Raw genomic sequence first — 16,151 nt, forward strand, 5'->3', positions numbered from 1 at the left:
GCACACAGCAGTGCTCGGGCCTTCCGTTGCCTGGACTCTTGGCTCTGTCCCCAGTCACCGAGCGAGCCCAGGATGCCCTAGTGCATACCCGTGCAGTAGGCCTGGCTGGGGTGCAGCTGGTAGCCGGGGCTGCAGATGCATTTGTACCCGTCCGGGAGGGTCACACAGGTTCCAGGGCCGCAGATGTTGGTGGCTCCAGCGGCGCACCGGTCAATGCCTGCGACAGAACGAGGCACAGGTCATAAGGGAGTGAGGACAGGCAAAGGCAGGGGAGCGGGGCAGTGGGGTAGGGGGGGGAGAGGGTGGGACGCAGGGCACAGGGGCCTCAGAGAACCCACAGAAGCCTCACTCCTCTCTTGGCTGGGCCCGCCCATATCCACGTGTAGCATGGCCTTGTACAACACCCCACGGCACTCCTCCCAGGACCCTGAGTCCCAGGGGGGAGCTCCCAGTAGTACATCCCCCTGACCACAACCCAGTGGGCTCCACTAGGCCATGTCCCAGCAGGGGGACCCTCGGACACCTGAAGTCCTCTCTGAATAAGGGCATGGCTCTCACCCACAGTCCCAGAGACAGACAGACAGTGCTGGTAAGCAGGGTGTTGGGGGAGAACTGCCTGAGGAAGAAAGGAGAAGTGGGCTGGGGCCAACTGAACAAGGCCTTGAATGCCATGTTCAGAGAGGCCTATGAGAAAGGGGGTCATGCAAGGTGGGGTATGATCAGAGCTGTCTCCAAAAGACCACTCATCTGGCTATGCCATCTTGCTCAGAAAGGTAGCAAATGGCTGACGGACAGGGCGGGAGGCATGGGGCGGGGGCTCTTAGAAACCTGTTGAAGTAATTTAAACGAGGACTCCCTGGGTGGTGGCGTAAAAAGTGGGGAGGTGGGTGCTGAATTCAGAAACAGTTTGCTGACCCACCCGGACTCAGCGCTGAGGCTGTATAGAGGGCAGAGACTCTAGCTTTTTTGAACTGTGTCCTTAATATTAGCAGTGGACCTGGCACCTAGAGCGTGCTGAATGAACCACTGATTGGATGAATGGGTGAGGGACATGTCCAGGCTCTGTGTCTGTCCTGAGGTCATGGCCGGAAGCCCACATACCCAGGGCTCCCCTGCCCTGCCCCACAGTACTGAGGTCACCCTGGAGGCCCAGGGGAATGGGTTGGGGCGACGCCTGTGTTGGTGCACAGCAAGGCTTCACGGCGTTTGCTAAGCAGGACAGAACCGAATGTGCATACCGGCCTGTTGGCAAGGCTAGCCTGTCCCTGGCCTGGCTCCAAGTCTGGGTCAGCTGGGGGAGGGCTTATGGGGACCCCCTGCCAGGTTCTATGTATGCTCCCAGAGGGGTGAGGTTGGGGGAACGCAGGGGAGAAGGGGGATTAAGCTGTGGGTGGTGACGGAGGGGGGATTCTGTCCCCCCACAGAGCTGAGAGCCACTGCTGAGCCTCACCTGGGCTCTTCCTCCTGCCCCCCCCTCCCCCCGCCCCTGTCCCTGCCTCCAGGCCCATTTTTCTGGTCGGAGAATCCCCAATGGATCCCCTTAACCCAGCTCATCTTGCCTGCCCAGCAGAGGGGGATAAGGATGCTCCCTGATGCAGTGCACTGAGCACCGAGGAGAGAGGTCCTGGAAAGGGTGGCAGGACAGCCCCGGTTCGGGCCTGGGAAGGCCAGCCCCTCCTCCACCCCACACTCTCTGGGCTGTTCCTTCCACCCGGCAGCCTGGTCTCTCTCTCTGGTGGAAGAACTCCGGAAATACTCGCTCCCCTGACGTGAGCTCAGTCTGTGAGGTTAAGAGATCAGCCAGCCCCTGACGAGGCACACGTGAGGGCACACGTGAGGGCACGCGCGTGTGAGCACACCTGTGCACAGGGAGCAGCAGTTCTGCAATGAGCCTTTGAGGAGGGCGCATTGCAGAGCAAGGTGGATTTGCCAGGGATCTCCCCCACCCCGCACCCCTCGCCATTGTAGCCGACCGGAGAGGGGGAGCTCAGGCTCCCCGACAGTTAAACAACCTTGAGAACAGAACCACTTTCCTTCCCGAAAGTTGGCCGGCCCTGTGGGCAGGAGGCTGCTCGCTGCCGGGGCACTCAGCTGACTCAGGGTCAACAGCCGGGAGGAGCCAGGCTCCCGGAGGCTCCTTGCGAGGGCCCTTGGGTTTTCCTAGAAGGTCTCTGAGTAAGAGGAGCCTCCGAGGCCTCCCTTCTCTTTCTCCTTCCCCACTTGACTCGTGCTCCTGACAGGACTGCTGTGTTCATTAGGGGCCCCCTGGGATGAGATGAGCAGGAATTCACTAGAGACCGTTCATCTGGTGGGCGAGGAGGCCCCAGAGTTGGCTCTGACCAGCCACACTTCGCCAGGCTGACGGCCAGGTACCTGAGGGGCCCGGGGCCTCCAGCCCGTCATGGGGGGTGGTCACTCGCTCTTCTTCCGGGTTGTCTGGAATCTCCTGTCCAGGCAGTGGTGGTGTTGGTCTTTCTGTGGCATTGCCTGGGGTGGGGGAGAGGAGAGAGCAGATGAGCCATGGCCCCTTGGCCACCTGCCTTCCCACCCCCAGACAGTGTGCCCTCCAGAGGTGCTGGCAGTGGCCCTTCCCTCTTCCTGCCGTTCCAGCTGGAGAACCAGGGGTGGAGCCTAGGGTGGATTCTGTCCTGCCCTCCCCATCTGTCTGTTCCAAATAGAGTCAGAGAATCTGAGAGCTCGAATGGGTCCGCCAGGACATCCAGTCTCAGCTTCCGTTTCACAGGTCAGGAGACAGGCTCGTGGAAACGACCACCAGGCCAAGGCCAGCTAGCTTGTTGGAGACAGAGCCCCTGAACAGTGCCCTGTCCCCAACCCCAGTGACCCTCTGCAAGCTGGCCTCTGCAGAGCTCCAACCTTTTCCCAAGGGGAGACAGGCCCCCGGGGAAGGGCTCCGGGGACCTGACGGGCCCCTGCTTCATCAGTGCTTCCTCTTTGGTCTCGTTTATATGCTGAGTGGCACCGTGAAATGCGGAAAGGTGTTTAGGGAAATATTCGCAAAACATCTCTGTGTCTTTCACCGACCTTGCAGCACCTTAGGTGTATAGAGCACCCAGAAAAAAAAGCCTTCGCGTGTCACGCCACCCACGACCTCATCTGGTATGAGCCCCGTGCCTCAGCCCAGGGTACAAACTCTACGGTCTCTCTTTCCTGGGAGCTGCTAGGAGGAGGGACTCACCTGGGACCCAGGCAGGTACTTGGGTAACACTGGTTGTGACCTGCACAGAATAGAGGAGACAGTCACAGTTGGATCCTTTGTCACCTCTCTGATGTTCGTTCTTCCATCACACTCACCCCTGCCCCCGGGGCTTCCTGTCCACTTTACTTACTCACTCTCTCATTCATTCCAGGCATTGAGGAGTTTTTCCTAGATGCTGGACATTCTGCCAGCGCTTTATGTCCACTGTCTGAATTAATCTGCTCAACTATCCTATGATAGTAGGTTGTAACGATTAAGTGAACTGATGTATGTGGTGTGTCAGATCTGTGTCGCACCAGCAATGTTCAATGATCAGCTCAATGCTAGGAGCCCAGATAAAGTCACAGAAGCTCCAGGGGTCAACTAGCCTACCTAGGGTCACAGGACCAGTGCGGTGAATCCGAGTCCCCCAGGCCATCCCTGGCGTCTCTCACCACAGCTCACAGACAGCTGTGGTGAACCAGGAGGAGAGAAGGGGCAGGGGACGACAGCGGGCCAGGAGCAAGGCTGGGGGTTGTGCGGACGCAGAAGCGGACTCTGGTCTGGGAGGACAATATGTGATTCTCTGGGGAGAGAAGCAGCTCACTGGAGGAACGGGGTTTGGGGACAGTCAGGTATGCAGGTTGGAGGGGCAGGGGACAGGGTAGGGACCGGCAGACTGGCGAGGGAAAAAGCAGGTTCACTCTTGTGGGATGTCTTTCCGGGAGGATTCGGTTCTTCCCGGGGGAATCCTCGGTGCAGGGAAGGGAGTGAAGGGGCGTGAGGCCAGCCACATCTCTGCTTCTACTTCCCCACAAGCCACCCACAGGGGAGATCCTGCGGTGTGAGCAAACCAGGCTCAGAAAGTGCCGCGTCCAGAATTCGTCTGGAACCAGTTCTAGACCTTAGCTGCAGTACAGGACCTGTTCCTACTTCCTTTCTGAGGGGGGCCCCAGAGCACCCCAAATGAGAGACTGCCTGCACAAGAGCTGTTGTTCTGACTTCTCTTGGGGTAAAACTAGGTCTTTGGGTGAGTCCCCCCCCACCCCAATGCCAGCATCTCTCCAGGTAACACCCCACACATAACCCCTCTGCCTCCCTTTCCTCCTTCAGGGGACAGTGCCCTGCAGTCTCAGTGGCTACCCTGTCCCGCTCTCTGCCACGCTTGGCCGATCCCTGGATGCACTCACCTGGCCAGCCTGGGAGTCTCCTGGGAAGGAAAGGTGAGAGCATGAGCTCAGGGAGGAGAGCCGGGCCGCCTCCTTCCCTCCACCCACGGCCAGGCTCGTTCAGTCACTGACCTCCTGACCTGTCCCCAGAGGTCAGCGGTGGAGAGAGTACAGCCTCTGCCCCTCCTGGCCTTGCAGGGAGTGGCCACCACAGACCCCAGAAGGCCAGGTCTGGAGGGCCTATGACGTGGCTCCCCGGGTGAGAGGGAGCCTCCTGCCTTCCTTTAAGGCCCCTGTGATGGGAGTCCCACCCCTTCCCGGGCCCATCCACCCATCTGTCCTGGATGTAACTCTCCTCTTTGTTCTGTCACCTCCTCCCTCTCAAGCCTCCCAGCCACACCAGGTCACTCCAGCCTCTGCCGTGGGCTACGGCCCAGGGCAACAGTTCTAGAAAGAGAAGAGCTGCTCCTGGCCTGGCCAGTGTCCAATTCCCATGACTGGGGCTCTGTCCGGACTTCCCTGTTTATTCCAGATTCCTGGAGCAATTTTGGCCATCATGTAGCTGTCCTGTCCTAGTGTGTCCTTGGCCTCCTGTGCTCAGGGCTACCAGTGCCCCGGGTGTGCTTGCAGCCTGGCTTCCTGGGGATCCTGCCAGGGGTGCCTCAGGCCATCTCTTTCCAGCCTGTGCCTCCCCAGCCCGAGGCGACTGAGCTGGAGTTGGCACTCTGATTCTAAGGCCAGGGGAGGGGATCGACAGTGTCCAGACTCCCCAGGGTCTCTCTACTAGACCTTCAGGCCTTGAAGCAAGCACCAGCCCCAGAAGCTGTGTGGCCAGGGCCATGGGACCAGGGGTCAGGGGCCAGGAAGGCCTGATGGGTTGGGGTGGGGCCTGCGGCTGACCTCTCCCACTTCCACCGGCAACCCTTGGGATGTGGGCACCTTTGACCCCATATGGGAAGGGAAGGAGGTGAGACCTTCCCATCCTGCCAGGTCAGGAGAGCAGGGCTCCCAGAGCTGCTGCTCTAAACTCCCTCCCCTAATGCTCCAGAGTTGGGAAGCCATAGATCCAGGATAAACACCCAGTGGCTCTTTGAGGGAGAAGGGGAATCCCTCAGGCACCTCCCCTAGCCCAGATACCCTTGTCAGGGACGGTCTCGGCCTCCAGCCAGGTGTCAGTGACTGCCCGGAGTGGCTGCCTCTCCGCTGGCCCGAGCAGGGTCCCATAGCTCTTCTGCGCTTGCTCCCTGGAGGGCCTGGCCAGTTCCTCCTCCTCTGCTTTCCTCATGGCCAGGCGGATATGTGAGCTCGAGTAGGTGTAGCCGTGGCCAGCAGGGCAGATCTCCCTGAAGCCCTCTGCAAGGTCAGGGGTCAGAGGCCAAGCTGAGAGGTGCCGTTCCTGCAGGAGCCCAGGGCCCTCCCTTCCCTCCCTTTGGGGGACAAGCAATTGTGGCAATGGGGGAGGAGGGACCCAGGTTGGGGTAAGGAGTTGAGCAGGAAGGATGGAAGAGACTAAGGGTCTTCTGGCTGGAGGTGAGGCCCAGGTGGGAGAAAGTGGCCACTGGCTTGGAGGAAGCCCCTGGGTGGCCAGAGCTGAGACCAGGCAAGATGCTTACCTGTGCCAGGGAGGGGGCATCTCTCACACTTGCTGCCCCAAGCTTTGCCCACTCGGCTGCAGCAGCAGATCTGCTTGGTGATGCTCTGGGCCAAAGGCAGGGTGCAGGTCCCAGCCCCCAGCGACCGGTAGCACAGCCCCTGCTGCATGGAGACGGCCTTGTCGGCTGCAACAGACACCGCAGGTGGGGTGGGCAGGTGGCCAGCCACGGGGGAAGTGCAGGGTGGGGGTGGATGAGGGGGGCAGTTGATGGGAGCGGCTGCTCCAGCCGAGTCTCAGAGTCTCAGTCTGCAGGTTTGGGCACTGAAAGGGCTCAAAAGAACGTTGGGAGGAATAATCACAGTGGAAGCCTTTGGTGTCTCTCCTTGCGTTACCTGATTGAGGGGCCCCTTGATTCCCACTCTCACACGGAGGGCCTGAGGGCAGGATATGGGGATGTATGTGCTTGTCTCCAGATGCCAAGTTAACAAGTGTTTACCACAGGCCTGGGGTTGGGTGGGGAGCAGTGTGCTCTAGGGCCAGAGTCACCCTGGGGAGATGAGACAAGGTGAGAGCCAAAGGCTTGATGGGGAGCTTTGAGGACAGGGACCCTGTCTGGGCCATCTTTGTAGCCCAGGCACCCTGTGCAGGGTCCGGTGCATGCGGAGGCTCAGTAAAAGCTCGCTGGACCAGTGTAGGTGGATGGTTAGATCCACGAATCAAAATCCCGTGCACCACCGTGGGCGTGAGCTATGCTGGTTTTACACGATGATAATACCATCACCATTGTCTCCCTTCTCGTCTTTTGATAATGAGTATTAAAGATTATCCTCTTGTACGTTATCTCGGTGGAGGACAAAGAGGCCATGCCACACTGGAAGGGACTGACTTCCTTGTAGGGCCAGACGAAGGGACGAGAAAAGGGCAGAGAAGACAACACTCAAAACTAAGGAAAGAATGACCCTGGGGAAGTCCAGGTCAGGGCCCAGGACTCAGCAGGCCAAGTTCCAATCCCTGCTCCGCCAGGAGCTACGTGACTCCCTGGGCTTTACCGTCCTCATGTGTACAATAAGGATGATGTTAACTCCATGGGGAGTAGACACCTGTGCTTTTGCCTGCTTCGCATCTATGCCCCTGTATTCTGGTAACAGCACCCTGGCTTGCTATGGGATCTACCCTGCCTCTCACTCTGTCCATGTGGAGTAGAGGCTGACTCCACTTCCTAGCTGAAAGAGTCCATAGCCCTGGTCACAGTGAGTGGGTCAGGGACGGGCACTTGACCAAGTACGCCCAGTGATAATAATCAGCTTTGGGACTTTCCATGGATTATTAGAAAGGAGATGCTTTTTATTTCTGTATTTTTAATGTTGATTTGTTTTTGAGAGACGGAGTGCAAGGAGAGGAGAGACGGGGGGCGGGGTGGGGGGGACACAGAATCCGAAGCAGGCTCTGGGCTCTGAGCTGTCAGCATAGAGCCTGACATGGGGCTTGAACTCATGAACCGTGAGAGCATGAGCTGAGCCGATGTCACTCAACTGACTGAGCCACCCAGGCGCCCCAATTCCTCTATTTTTAAATTGGAGTTTGCAAGGCTGGGAGATGTAGGTCTGGAGTGTCTGAGTGTCTGGTGGCCACCTTTGAAGGAATTATGAAATCAACACAAAGAAAACAGCAAGAGGCATCCTAAAGACACTGCGAATACCTGTATCCAACCAAGCCTAAGGCACACCTACCCCTGGACTTTGCAGTTGTGTGGAGCAGTTAATTATTTTTGCTTGCGGTGGTTTGAGTTGGGTTTCTGTCACTTGCAACCCAAAGACTCCTGACTAATAAATATACTTTCTTCTTCTCCTCCTCCTCCTCCTCTTCCTTCTCCTTCTCCCCCTTCTCCTCCTCCTCCTTCTTCTTCTTAAAGTTTATTTACTTAAGTAATCTCTACACCCAACGTGGGGTTCAATGTCACGACCGTGAGATCAAGAGTCACATGAGATCAAGAGTCACAGGGGCCAGGCGCCCCCTGTCTGATATACTTTCTTCACAATGATGTATGTGAAGGTTCCTTGTCAAAGGTTATGTGCTACACACACAGGTCAAACACTGGTCAGTGCATGAGCCTGGGTCTCCAGGTATAATCTATGCTTCGAGCAGCTACTTCCCTTGCAATACTGTAGGGAATGGCTCGGTCCTTTTATTTATTTTTTTTAAGCTTATTTATTTATTTTGAGAGAGAGCACATGCACAAGTGGGGAAAGGGCAGAAAGGGAGAGGGAGAGAGAGAATCCCAAGCAGGCTCTGCACCACCAGTGTGGTGGCACTCGGTCCTTTTGAGCCCCAGGGTGGAGGTGACCCGGCTGAAAGTATCAGGAGACTGCCCCAGCACAGAGGGACCCTTGTAGACTGCCCTAACTGGCCCTGGTCAGGTGGCAGGGAAGAGGGCAAAGTTCAGAAATGAAGAGAAGAGAAACTTCATGCCTGCCCCTCTCTGCCTACAGGGAGGTAAATCATCAGCTGGAGGGGGTAACGGTAGGCAGGGAGAAACAGTAAAGAACACCCAAGGGCCATCTCTGCCTCCCTGTATTAAGGCTTTCTTTCTGGCACTAACAAGTCAAAGTCACTTCAGGTGTGAAATATGCCTGCCTAATAAAGGAATCTTAAGTGGGGGGTGAGATGAGAAGAAAGTGCTATATGTCTCTTGAGGCCTTGATCACATATCTGGTCACCATCAAGTCTTCATGAGAGCCACCAGACGTGTTCTCCCCACTCTGGGATTCCTCACTCTCTGGGTGTCCCCTCTTAAGCCTTTTTTACTGTCTCCTCTCTCTGGAGATGCTTACTGGGTCCAGTCTCCTCTTTCCCTTCACATGGACGCTCCCTCTGGGTGGCACTGGAGTCTTGCTCATCCTGTGGCCTTCCCAGACCCGGTACCTGGCGGTTTGTAGGCCGAGGGCTTGGCCAGCCCCAGGGAGCTCTGCTGAGCTGGGCTGCCACTCTCCAGATGCCAGTCGGGACTGGTTTTATTCAGTTCTGGTCGGGCCTCCCTGCCCAAGGAGAGCCCTGTCTGGGCCGTGGCGTCAGTCCTGCTATCTGGGGGTGCTGCCAGCCTGGGCCTCTCCTAGCAGGAAACCACAGAGGCCGCTGGAAACAGCTGGCTGGGGGTGCACACATGCACATATACAGACACACGTTCTGAACCATAAGGGACGCGCGTTTTAAGGAAAGGCCTGGGGGTCAGGCAGCAGGCCTTCACGCTCCAGACAGGCCCTTTAAGAAAGGGCTGAAGCCAAGTGACCAGGCTGCTAAGCTCGGGCCCTGGAAGAGGCAGCCACAGCTCAGCCAGACATCAGAACAGAGGCGACACACGCACCCGCCCCCTCAAAGTAAACGAGGCAACAGATAGGACAGAAAGGATTAGAGAATAAACAGAAGCAGAAAATCCCCAGCCGCAAAGCCCCCAAAGAAATGCCAAAAACCCAAACTGAAGTCGTAACCATCTCTGCTCCAGCAGGCGGGGGCAGGTCAGGTTTTGTGCATCGGGCCCAGCTCCCGGTTGAGACACAGGTCCCGGGCCTTGGGATGGAGCCTGGGGGAAATTACCGCTCTGGGCCTGGCCGGGGGACCCTGAGGATCCCATCTTGTCTTCCTGTGTCCCCCACCCCTGGCCCCCGCCAGCACTTACACACACAGCGGCTCCTGGACGGGTCCAACATGAGACCAGGCCTGCAGGTGCATAGGTAACTCCCCCTGGTGTTCACGCATTCCGAGTCCTTGCACAGGCCCAGGGTCAGGCACTCGTTGATATCTGTGGGGTTGGAGGAGGTGAGCGAGCGCCTGCCCCACCGAGGCTGGACGGAGGGGAGGGGCCGGTGCAGAGCTCTGCAAACACTTTCTCAAAAAAAAAAAAAAAAAAAAAAGACAACAATGGAGCTGCCATCTATTAAGTGTGGTCCCTCTCTCTGTACCTCCGTTTCCTAATTCATAAAATGGGGACATTAGTAGTAACTACCAGGGGCGCCTGCGTGGCTCAGTCGGTTGAGCGACCGACTTCAGCTCAGGTCATGATCTCATGGTTTGTGAGTTCGAGCCCCGCATCGGGCTCTGTGCTAACAGCTCAGAGCCTGGAGCCTGCTTCGGATTCTGTGTCTCCCCCTCTCTCTGCCCCTCCCCCACTCATGCTCTGTCTCTCTCTGTCTCAGAAATAAACGCTTAAAAAATTTAAAAAAAAATAGTAACTACCAGATGGTCTTGTTAGGAGAATAAAACAAGATAAAAATTGCAAATCACTTAGTCCACTAACTGGTAATAACGGTCATAATATTAAAAGTGAATGTTTATTGAGTGCATATTATGTGCCAGGTACCAGGCGAGGTGGCTTGCCTATGATACCCCATTCAGTTCTTACCAACAATTTTATCAAGTAGGTCCACGGGGCTTCATCTTATAGGTGAGGAAGCAGGTTCCAGGAGTAACTTGCTTAAAGGCACCCAGCTAGTAAGTAGCATGCTGGGATGCATACGGGGGGAGCAGATAAGGGCACAGTTCGGGCTGGAGAGTGGAGAACCATCTGTCCAGTCCCTCCTATTCAGCCTTCCTGGAGAGACTCTGAAGCATCTCTGCAGGTCTGGGGGACACATCCGTAGGACAGAGGGGCCCAGCAAGGTCGAGGAGGCAGGAGGCCAGAGGCTATGTTTCCGGGAGGCGGAAGGCCTCAGGCAGCCCCACACATCCTCCAAGACCAGTGGGGGCACATGCTGTTCTTCAAACAAGGGAGTGACATTAGCTTCCCTTCTGATCTCAAAAACATTTCATGCTGGAAACTTCTTCCTGCCAAGGGGAAATCCCAACCCTTACTCTAAGCTCCAAGAAGTCTTGGTGATGGCACCCTTGTTGATGATGGTAAGTGAGGAAGATCCGTGAGGGGCAGATCTCCTGCCTCCAGGGCCGGGAGATTAGACATGGCGACCCAGTGTCACCAGAGTCGCATGCTCACCCATAGGCTTCAGGGAAGCCTGTTCAGTAAGCGCAGGAATGAAGGGTTAGAAGATGGCCCAACTACTCTTTGGCAGGATACCCTGTTGGGAGGGAGGTGCCTGGGGAGATGCCACTGAGATCTAGGAAAGGGAACAGACCCACCTGCCCTTGGACTGTGGCCATAGTGATGTGTCTAAGTACCTAAATGCAAATCTGACATGCCTCTGGTCCCCATTCACCTCCTAGAGGGAGCTCCTAAACCCTCACAGGGCATCCAGTGCCCTCCACCATATTTCCCCACAGCCTGTGGGTGGGCAGCTGGCCCCGACGAGGCTCTGGGATGTCTGTGTCGTCTCCTGTGGGCACACAGGCTGTACTCCAGCCGGCCTAAACTGTTCCTTTGCTTGTGCTGTTTCCTCGGCCTCAAATGCCTGCATCCCCTTTAGTTGGTCACCTCTACTCATTCCTTAAGTCGAGGTGAGGTGTCACCTGAAGCCCCTCTCCTACCCTGCCAGTCTGGGAAGGGGCCCCCACCATGGGATCCCACAGCACCCAGAACTTCTTTCCGGTGAGAGCACTTCTCCCGTGGGGTGTAATGGTTTAAGCGTCTGTATTCACCTGGGGCAGCTTCCGTGTTTATCTGTCACTGTGTACTAAGCACCTAGCACAACGCATGCAGCTCATGACAAGACCCCAAAATTGTCCCGTGGAAGGAGAGAAGGCTGGAGAGAGAGAGAGGAGGGTGATGCACACGGATGTAGAGGTGAGCAGGTCCCCTCCCAGATACGGAGACCAAGCCCACAGACATGGGAAGGGGGAGTTTTAAGGGGCAGGGTCTCCTGGGAGAGGGCCCCCTGGCTTCCTATATTCCTGAGGCTCCGTGGAGGGAGGGCTGAGAGCTCATTTGAAATCCTGGGAATAACTTTAATCCTGTGCACTGGGAAACCAGCCAGGAGGAGAGGCCACTGGGGACAGTTGAGATATGAATGGCCCTACTGTACCCTCCAAGGGCAAAACTAAAGACTTCTCTCCACGCCCACTGTCTAGTCTACTAGTCCCCATTGCCCCCAGGGGAGTCTGACCTTGGGCTGGGTCAGAGGCCTGCCCTTTTGCCTGGTCCAAGCACTTTATCCATGGTCCAGAAATCCCCTTTGGGCCTGGCACCCCACAGCAGACAGCCTAGACAACCCCCCCCTCCACCCCGGCCCTGGACTCCCTCAGATCTCTCTCTCCTGAAGAAGCCTCCAGGGGGAGGTACCTAGGAAGCCATCTGGGTCAATCCCCTGTCTCTAACCCAGCTTCATTCAAAGCAAGTCATACAGACATCAGTGTGTCTAGTTCCCCAAAGGGGAGGCTGCCTCAGCTCCCCACTGACCTCTGCCAGCCTCAGGAGCCTCCCAGCTGGAAGGCCCTGCTCACCTCTCCTACCGCCAGGCCCATAGCCAACAGCGGCTCCCTGCTCAGAGCCTTAGCGGCGCAGTGGTAACAGCTGCCCCTCAGTGAAGGCTTCTGGACCCTCAGTCATCCTGGTCCCACTCCCCATCTCCACTGGAACTCCCTGTAGTGACAAAGCCATAGCTGAGACCCACCTCCCACCCATCTGTCCTAAGGTGCCTCTGGGCCTTGCCCCTCTGGGGGCTCTGTAATGCAGAGTGCTCCAGGCCTTGGTTGGCCTTAAAGAGCCTGTCAGCCAGGCCAGCAAGGATCATGGGCTAGACTTTATGGCCCCCTGTTCCCTCTTTCTTCCCCCTCCTAGCTGTGGGAGGCAGGTATGACTAGCTGAAGGTGCGGTGTTGGGGAAAGTCCACAGAGGTCCCCATCAACTCAGGCTGACTTGATCCTGGAGTCAAAAGTCCTCCCAATCCAGGGAGATTGGCCCAGGAGGTGAGTAAACATGTAGGGACCAGGGTCTTCAAACACAGACCCACAGCTCTAGAGACCCACCTGGCCCAGGTCCAGTGGGGACAGGTGGAGATGGGAGGAGGGACAGGCTCAGCTCCCAGGTCCTTTCTAGGCTTGCTCTATCATTATCTCCCCGACTTCCTTAGGCTCCTGGAACCAGCAGCCCCCATAGCATCCCAAGCTGGGGCTTAGCGGTACCCAGAGAAGACCACTCAGCGACACCATTCCCTCTGTCTGGGGATGGGGGTAGTGCCCCGGCATCATCAGACCTTCATCATTTCCCCTCCCCAAGCCCAGCCCTGGCCCCGGTCATCCTTACCTTGGCAGTGAGTGAGATTCAGTCTCTTGTACCCTTGGGGACACTCCAGCTGGCCATTTTCAACCACTGGCGAGGCTAAGGAGTGAAGATATAGATGGGCCTCACTGGAAGGCCCTTGGGTTCCTCTGTCACCCACGCTGAAAAGTGGGGTACAACCCACTCCACAGCTGTGAGGCTCTGTCCCCCCAAGTCACCACTGTGGGTAGCTGTGATGGCATCTTGGCTGCAATCCCTTCCCTGGCTCTCACCAGGTTACCCTTGACCCAACTTGCTCTTACTAGAAATGATCCTCAGTGACTATATTCTTGTATATATCAATGTTATACACTATAATGTGATTAAACAAGCTTCGTTTATTTATTTATCTAATTTTTGGGGGGGGTTTCTTTTTTTTAAATTTTTTTTTCAACGTTTTTTATTTATTTTGGGACAGAGAGAGACAGAGCACGAACGGGGGAGGGGCAGAGAGAGAGGGAGACACAGAATCGGAAGCAGGCTCCAGGCTCTGAGCCATCAGCCCAGAGCCCGATGCGGGGCTCGAACTCACGGACCGCGAGATCGTGACCTGGCTGAAGTCGGACGCTTAACCGACTGCGCCACCCAGGCGCCCCTTGGGGGGGTTTTCAAGTCATTATAGATTTACAGGAAGTTACAAAAAACAGTCACAGAGAAGTCCTGTGTGTCCATCACCCCGCTTCTCCTAATAGGTTACATCTTACGTAACGATGGTTATTTTATTAGTTTTTAAACCTCTAGACACAACAATTCACTGTCTAATTCCAAGTTCTGTTTATTTGGATACTTGGTGTTAATGCTGCCATAGCCGACAAGGTATCTCAGCTCAAGATGGAAGAAGGCCATCCTTGATTGCACTCATGAAACCACGCTATTCATTTTTCACTCACATTCACCAACTGTGCGATGCTGGTGTTGAAATTTGGCTGGTAGCTTTCCATCTCCCCTGAGGTCAGCTAGTGGTTCCTAACAGATGTAAGGTACATTAGAAAATTCCAGTTTTCCGGTTTTTTAAGTGTGCAAGTGGAGTTGGCTTCTAGCAACAAATCCCGTAACGATGGAACTGTTTCCATTTTCAAAAGGTTCTCTCTGTGGTACAAGTCTCCTGACCAGCAGCCCTGCCTGAAGTGAAAAGCAGACAAAACCGGGCAGATGTCTGACTCTAGACTGACCAACAAGGAAATAAGTCTCAGAATTCTGGTGCTGACACCTACCCTACCTGATCGCACAACGTTCTCCTGTACGTTAAAGAGAAAAAAGTACTTTGAGAAAGAAAAACCTATTTAAAAACAGGGAAGACATTTCTATTCCTTTGGGGGGATGGACTGGCGTGTCAGCCTCCAGAGGAATACTTGGAAGGGTTTGGCTTTTTGGGGGGTTTGGTTGGTTGGTTGGTTTTTGTTGAAAAGCTCTAGCAGGTAGCATATGACTGACAGCCATCTGTCATCATAGAAAAAGGCAGCAGATGTGAAACACCCATTTTTTTTTTCTCCAAAAGAATAGCTCATCTATAAGTCTGACCATTTCTTTGCCAAGACACAGCCCGCAATTCTCAAGGGGTCCAGGGATTTCCGTGATGTTTTGACATCACGTTCCATAAAGATGCCATTCGATTTTAAAGGTCTTGTTTCATAGAGTGAACCGCATGATGACTTCCTCTAGCAATTTGTCTCCTTCTGACTTTCACTTCCTCGGGGCAATAGCTTGTCTGTGAGTGCTGCGGTGAGGGAATTTTCCACAGAGTGCTCTCCACCTCTATGACTTCACCTGGATTCCTTTTTATTCCAGTCGGGGCATCAGCAAGGACCCTTACGGAGTTGGTGGAAAAGCTTACTTTTATTCAAGAAGTCATTTAACGTTTGGGAATATATGCCTGGGGGTTGATCCTTTCTTTAGTAGCTTGCACAAAGATAATTCTTCATGTGTTTTATTGTGGAAATAGATTCTCGCAAATACCGAGAGACACGTTAGAGGTATCTATACTTCCACCCAACTATACAGCAAAGTTTGAGCATCTCGGAGTTTTTAAATGTGTTTCTAATCCAGATGGCTTTTACTCTATCATTAGCTGCTGTTTCCCAGCACATTCTGTTTTCTTCCTCCCTCCCTCCTTTCCTTCCTTCTTTCTTTCAAATGCGAGCGGGGGGTGGGGGGGGGGGAGAGAGAGAGAGAGAGAGAGAGAGAGAGAGAGAATCCCAAGCAGACTCCACGCCCAGCAAGGAGCCCCATGAGGGACTCCATCTCACGACTGTGAGATCATGACCTGAGCCACAATCAAGAGTCGGACTCTTAACCGATGGAGCCACTCAGGCGCCCCCAGGGCAAAGTCTGTTATTAACGATATATTATTTCATACAGCCTTCTTGATCATTTGGACCCTGGGGTCCGTTTTGGGTCATGTCTGAGAGGTCCTGATCATTTTTACTTTGGAACACGGTTGATTACATGTCAGAGGAGAAGCGGCAGCATTGAATTAAAAAAAAAAAAATCATTACTTGGCGATTATGCTATTAGTATTATTTTGAATCCTGTTTCTTTGCAGGAATTTTTTTTTAGAGTCACTTCTCCCCGTGGCGAGGGTTGCTTTCGTTAAAACCGGACAACATAATTGAAAGACCCCGTAAACCCAGCTCTGTTGTGGGTTACGTGTTGTGATAGGCCAGACACAAACAAGAGGAGGTGCCATGTTTTTCCGGAACCTTCTCTTCCCTGAGGACACTCCACAGGCCCAACACGACATCCCACAGTCTGCCATACAGGCCAAGCAAGGATATAAATTAGTAAAGCTTAATTTTTTTTTTTTCACATTCAAAAAAATCGTCAGTGGAATTTGTAAAATCTTTTCCCGCTATGGACGACAGTCTTGCTCAGGGTTGACAGGTCGTTCCACGGTGGGGACCGGGCTGCGGCCCAGTGGAGATAAATGAGGATTCTGAACAGGCCGCTATTGAGACAGAGGGATGGGAGTGAGGTTGGGAAACGTCAGCGCCC

General features: G+C 54.9%; 1 protein-coding gene across 4 annotated transcripts in view; it reads right to left on the reverse strand.

Moving 5' to 3' along the window:
* Positions 1-16,151, reverse strand: part of LTBP2 (latent transforming growth factor beta binding protein 2) — a 107,243-nt gene that overhangs the window by 24,334 nt on the left and 66,758 nt on the right. For all 4 annotated transcript variants that reach the window (XM_047861014.1, XM_047861015.1, XM_047861013.1 and 1 more), the window contains 8 exons: positions 13,146-13,220; positions 9,633-9,755; positions 5,979-6,143; positions 5,503-5,718; positions 4,387-4,406; positions 3,197-3,236; positions 2,374-2,487; positions 89-217 (listed from right to left, as the gene is read on the reverse strand). In XM_047861014.1, the coding sequence (XP_047716970.1) occupies positions 89-217; positions 2,374-2,487; positions 3,197-3,236; positions 4,387-4,406; positions 5,503-5,718; positions 5,979-6,143; positions 9,633-9,755; positions 13,146-13,220 (882 nt within the window). The remainder of the gene's footprint in view (positions 1-88; positions 218-2,373; positions 2,488-3,196; positions 3,237-4,386; positions 4,407-5,502; positions 5,719-5,978; positions 6,144-9,632; positions 9,756-13,145; positions 13,221-16,151) is intronic.

The sequence above is a fragment of the Prionailurus viverrinus genome, chromosome B3 (assembly GCF_022837055.1).
Source record: "Prionailurus viverrinus isolate Anna chromosome B3, UM_Priviv_1.0, whole genome shotgun sequence".
NCBI classification, from domain to species: Eukaryota; Metazoa; Chordata; class Mammalia; order Carnivora; family Felidae; genus Prionailurus; species Prionailurus viverrinus.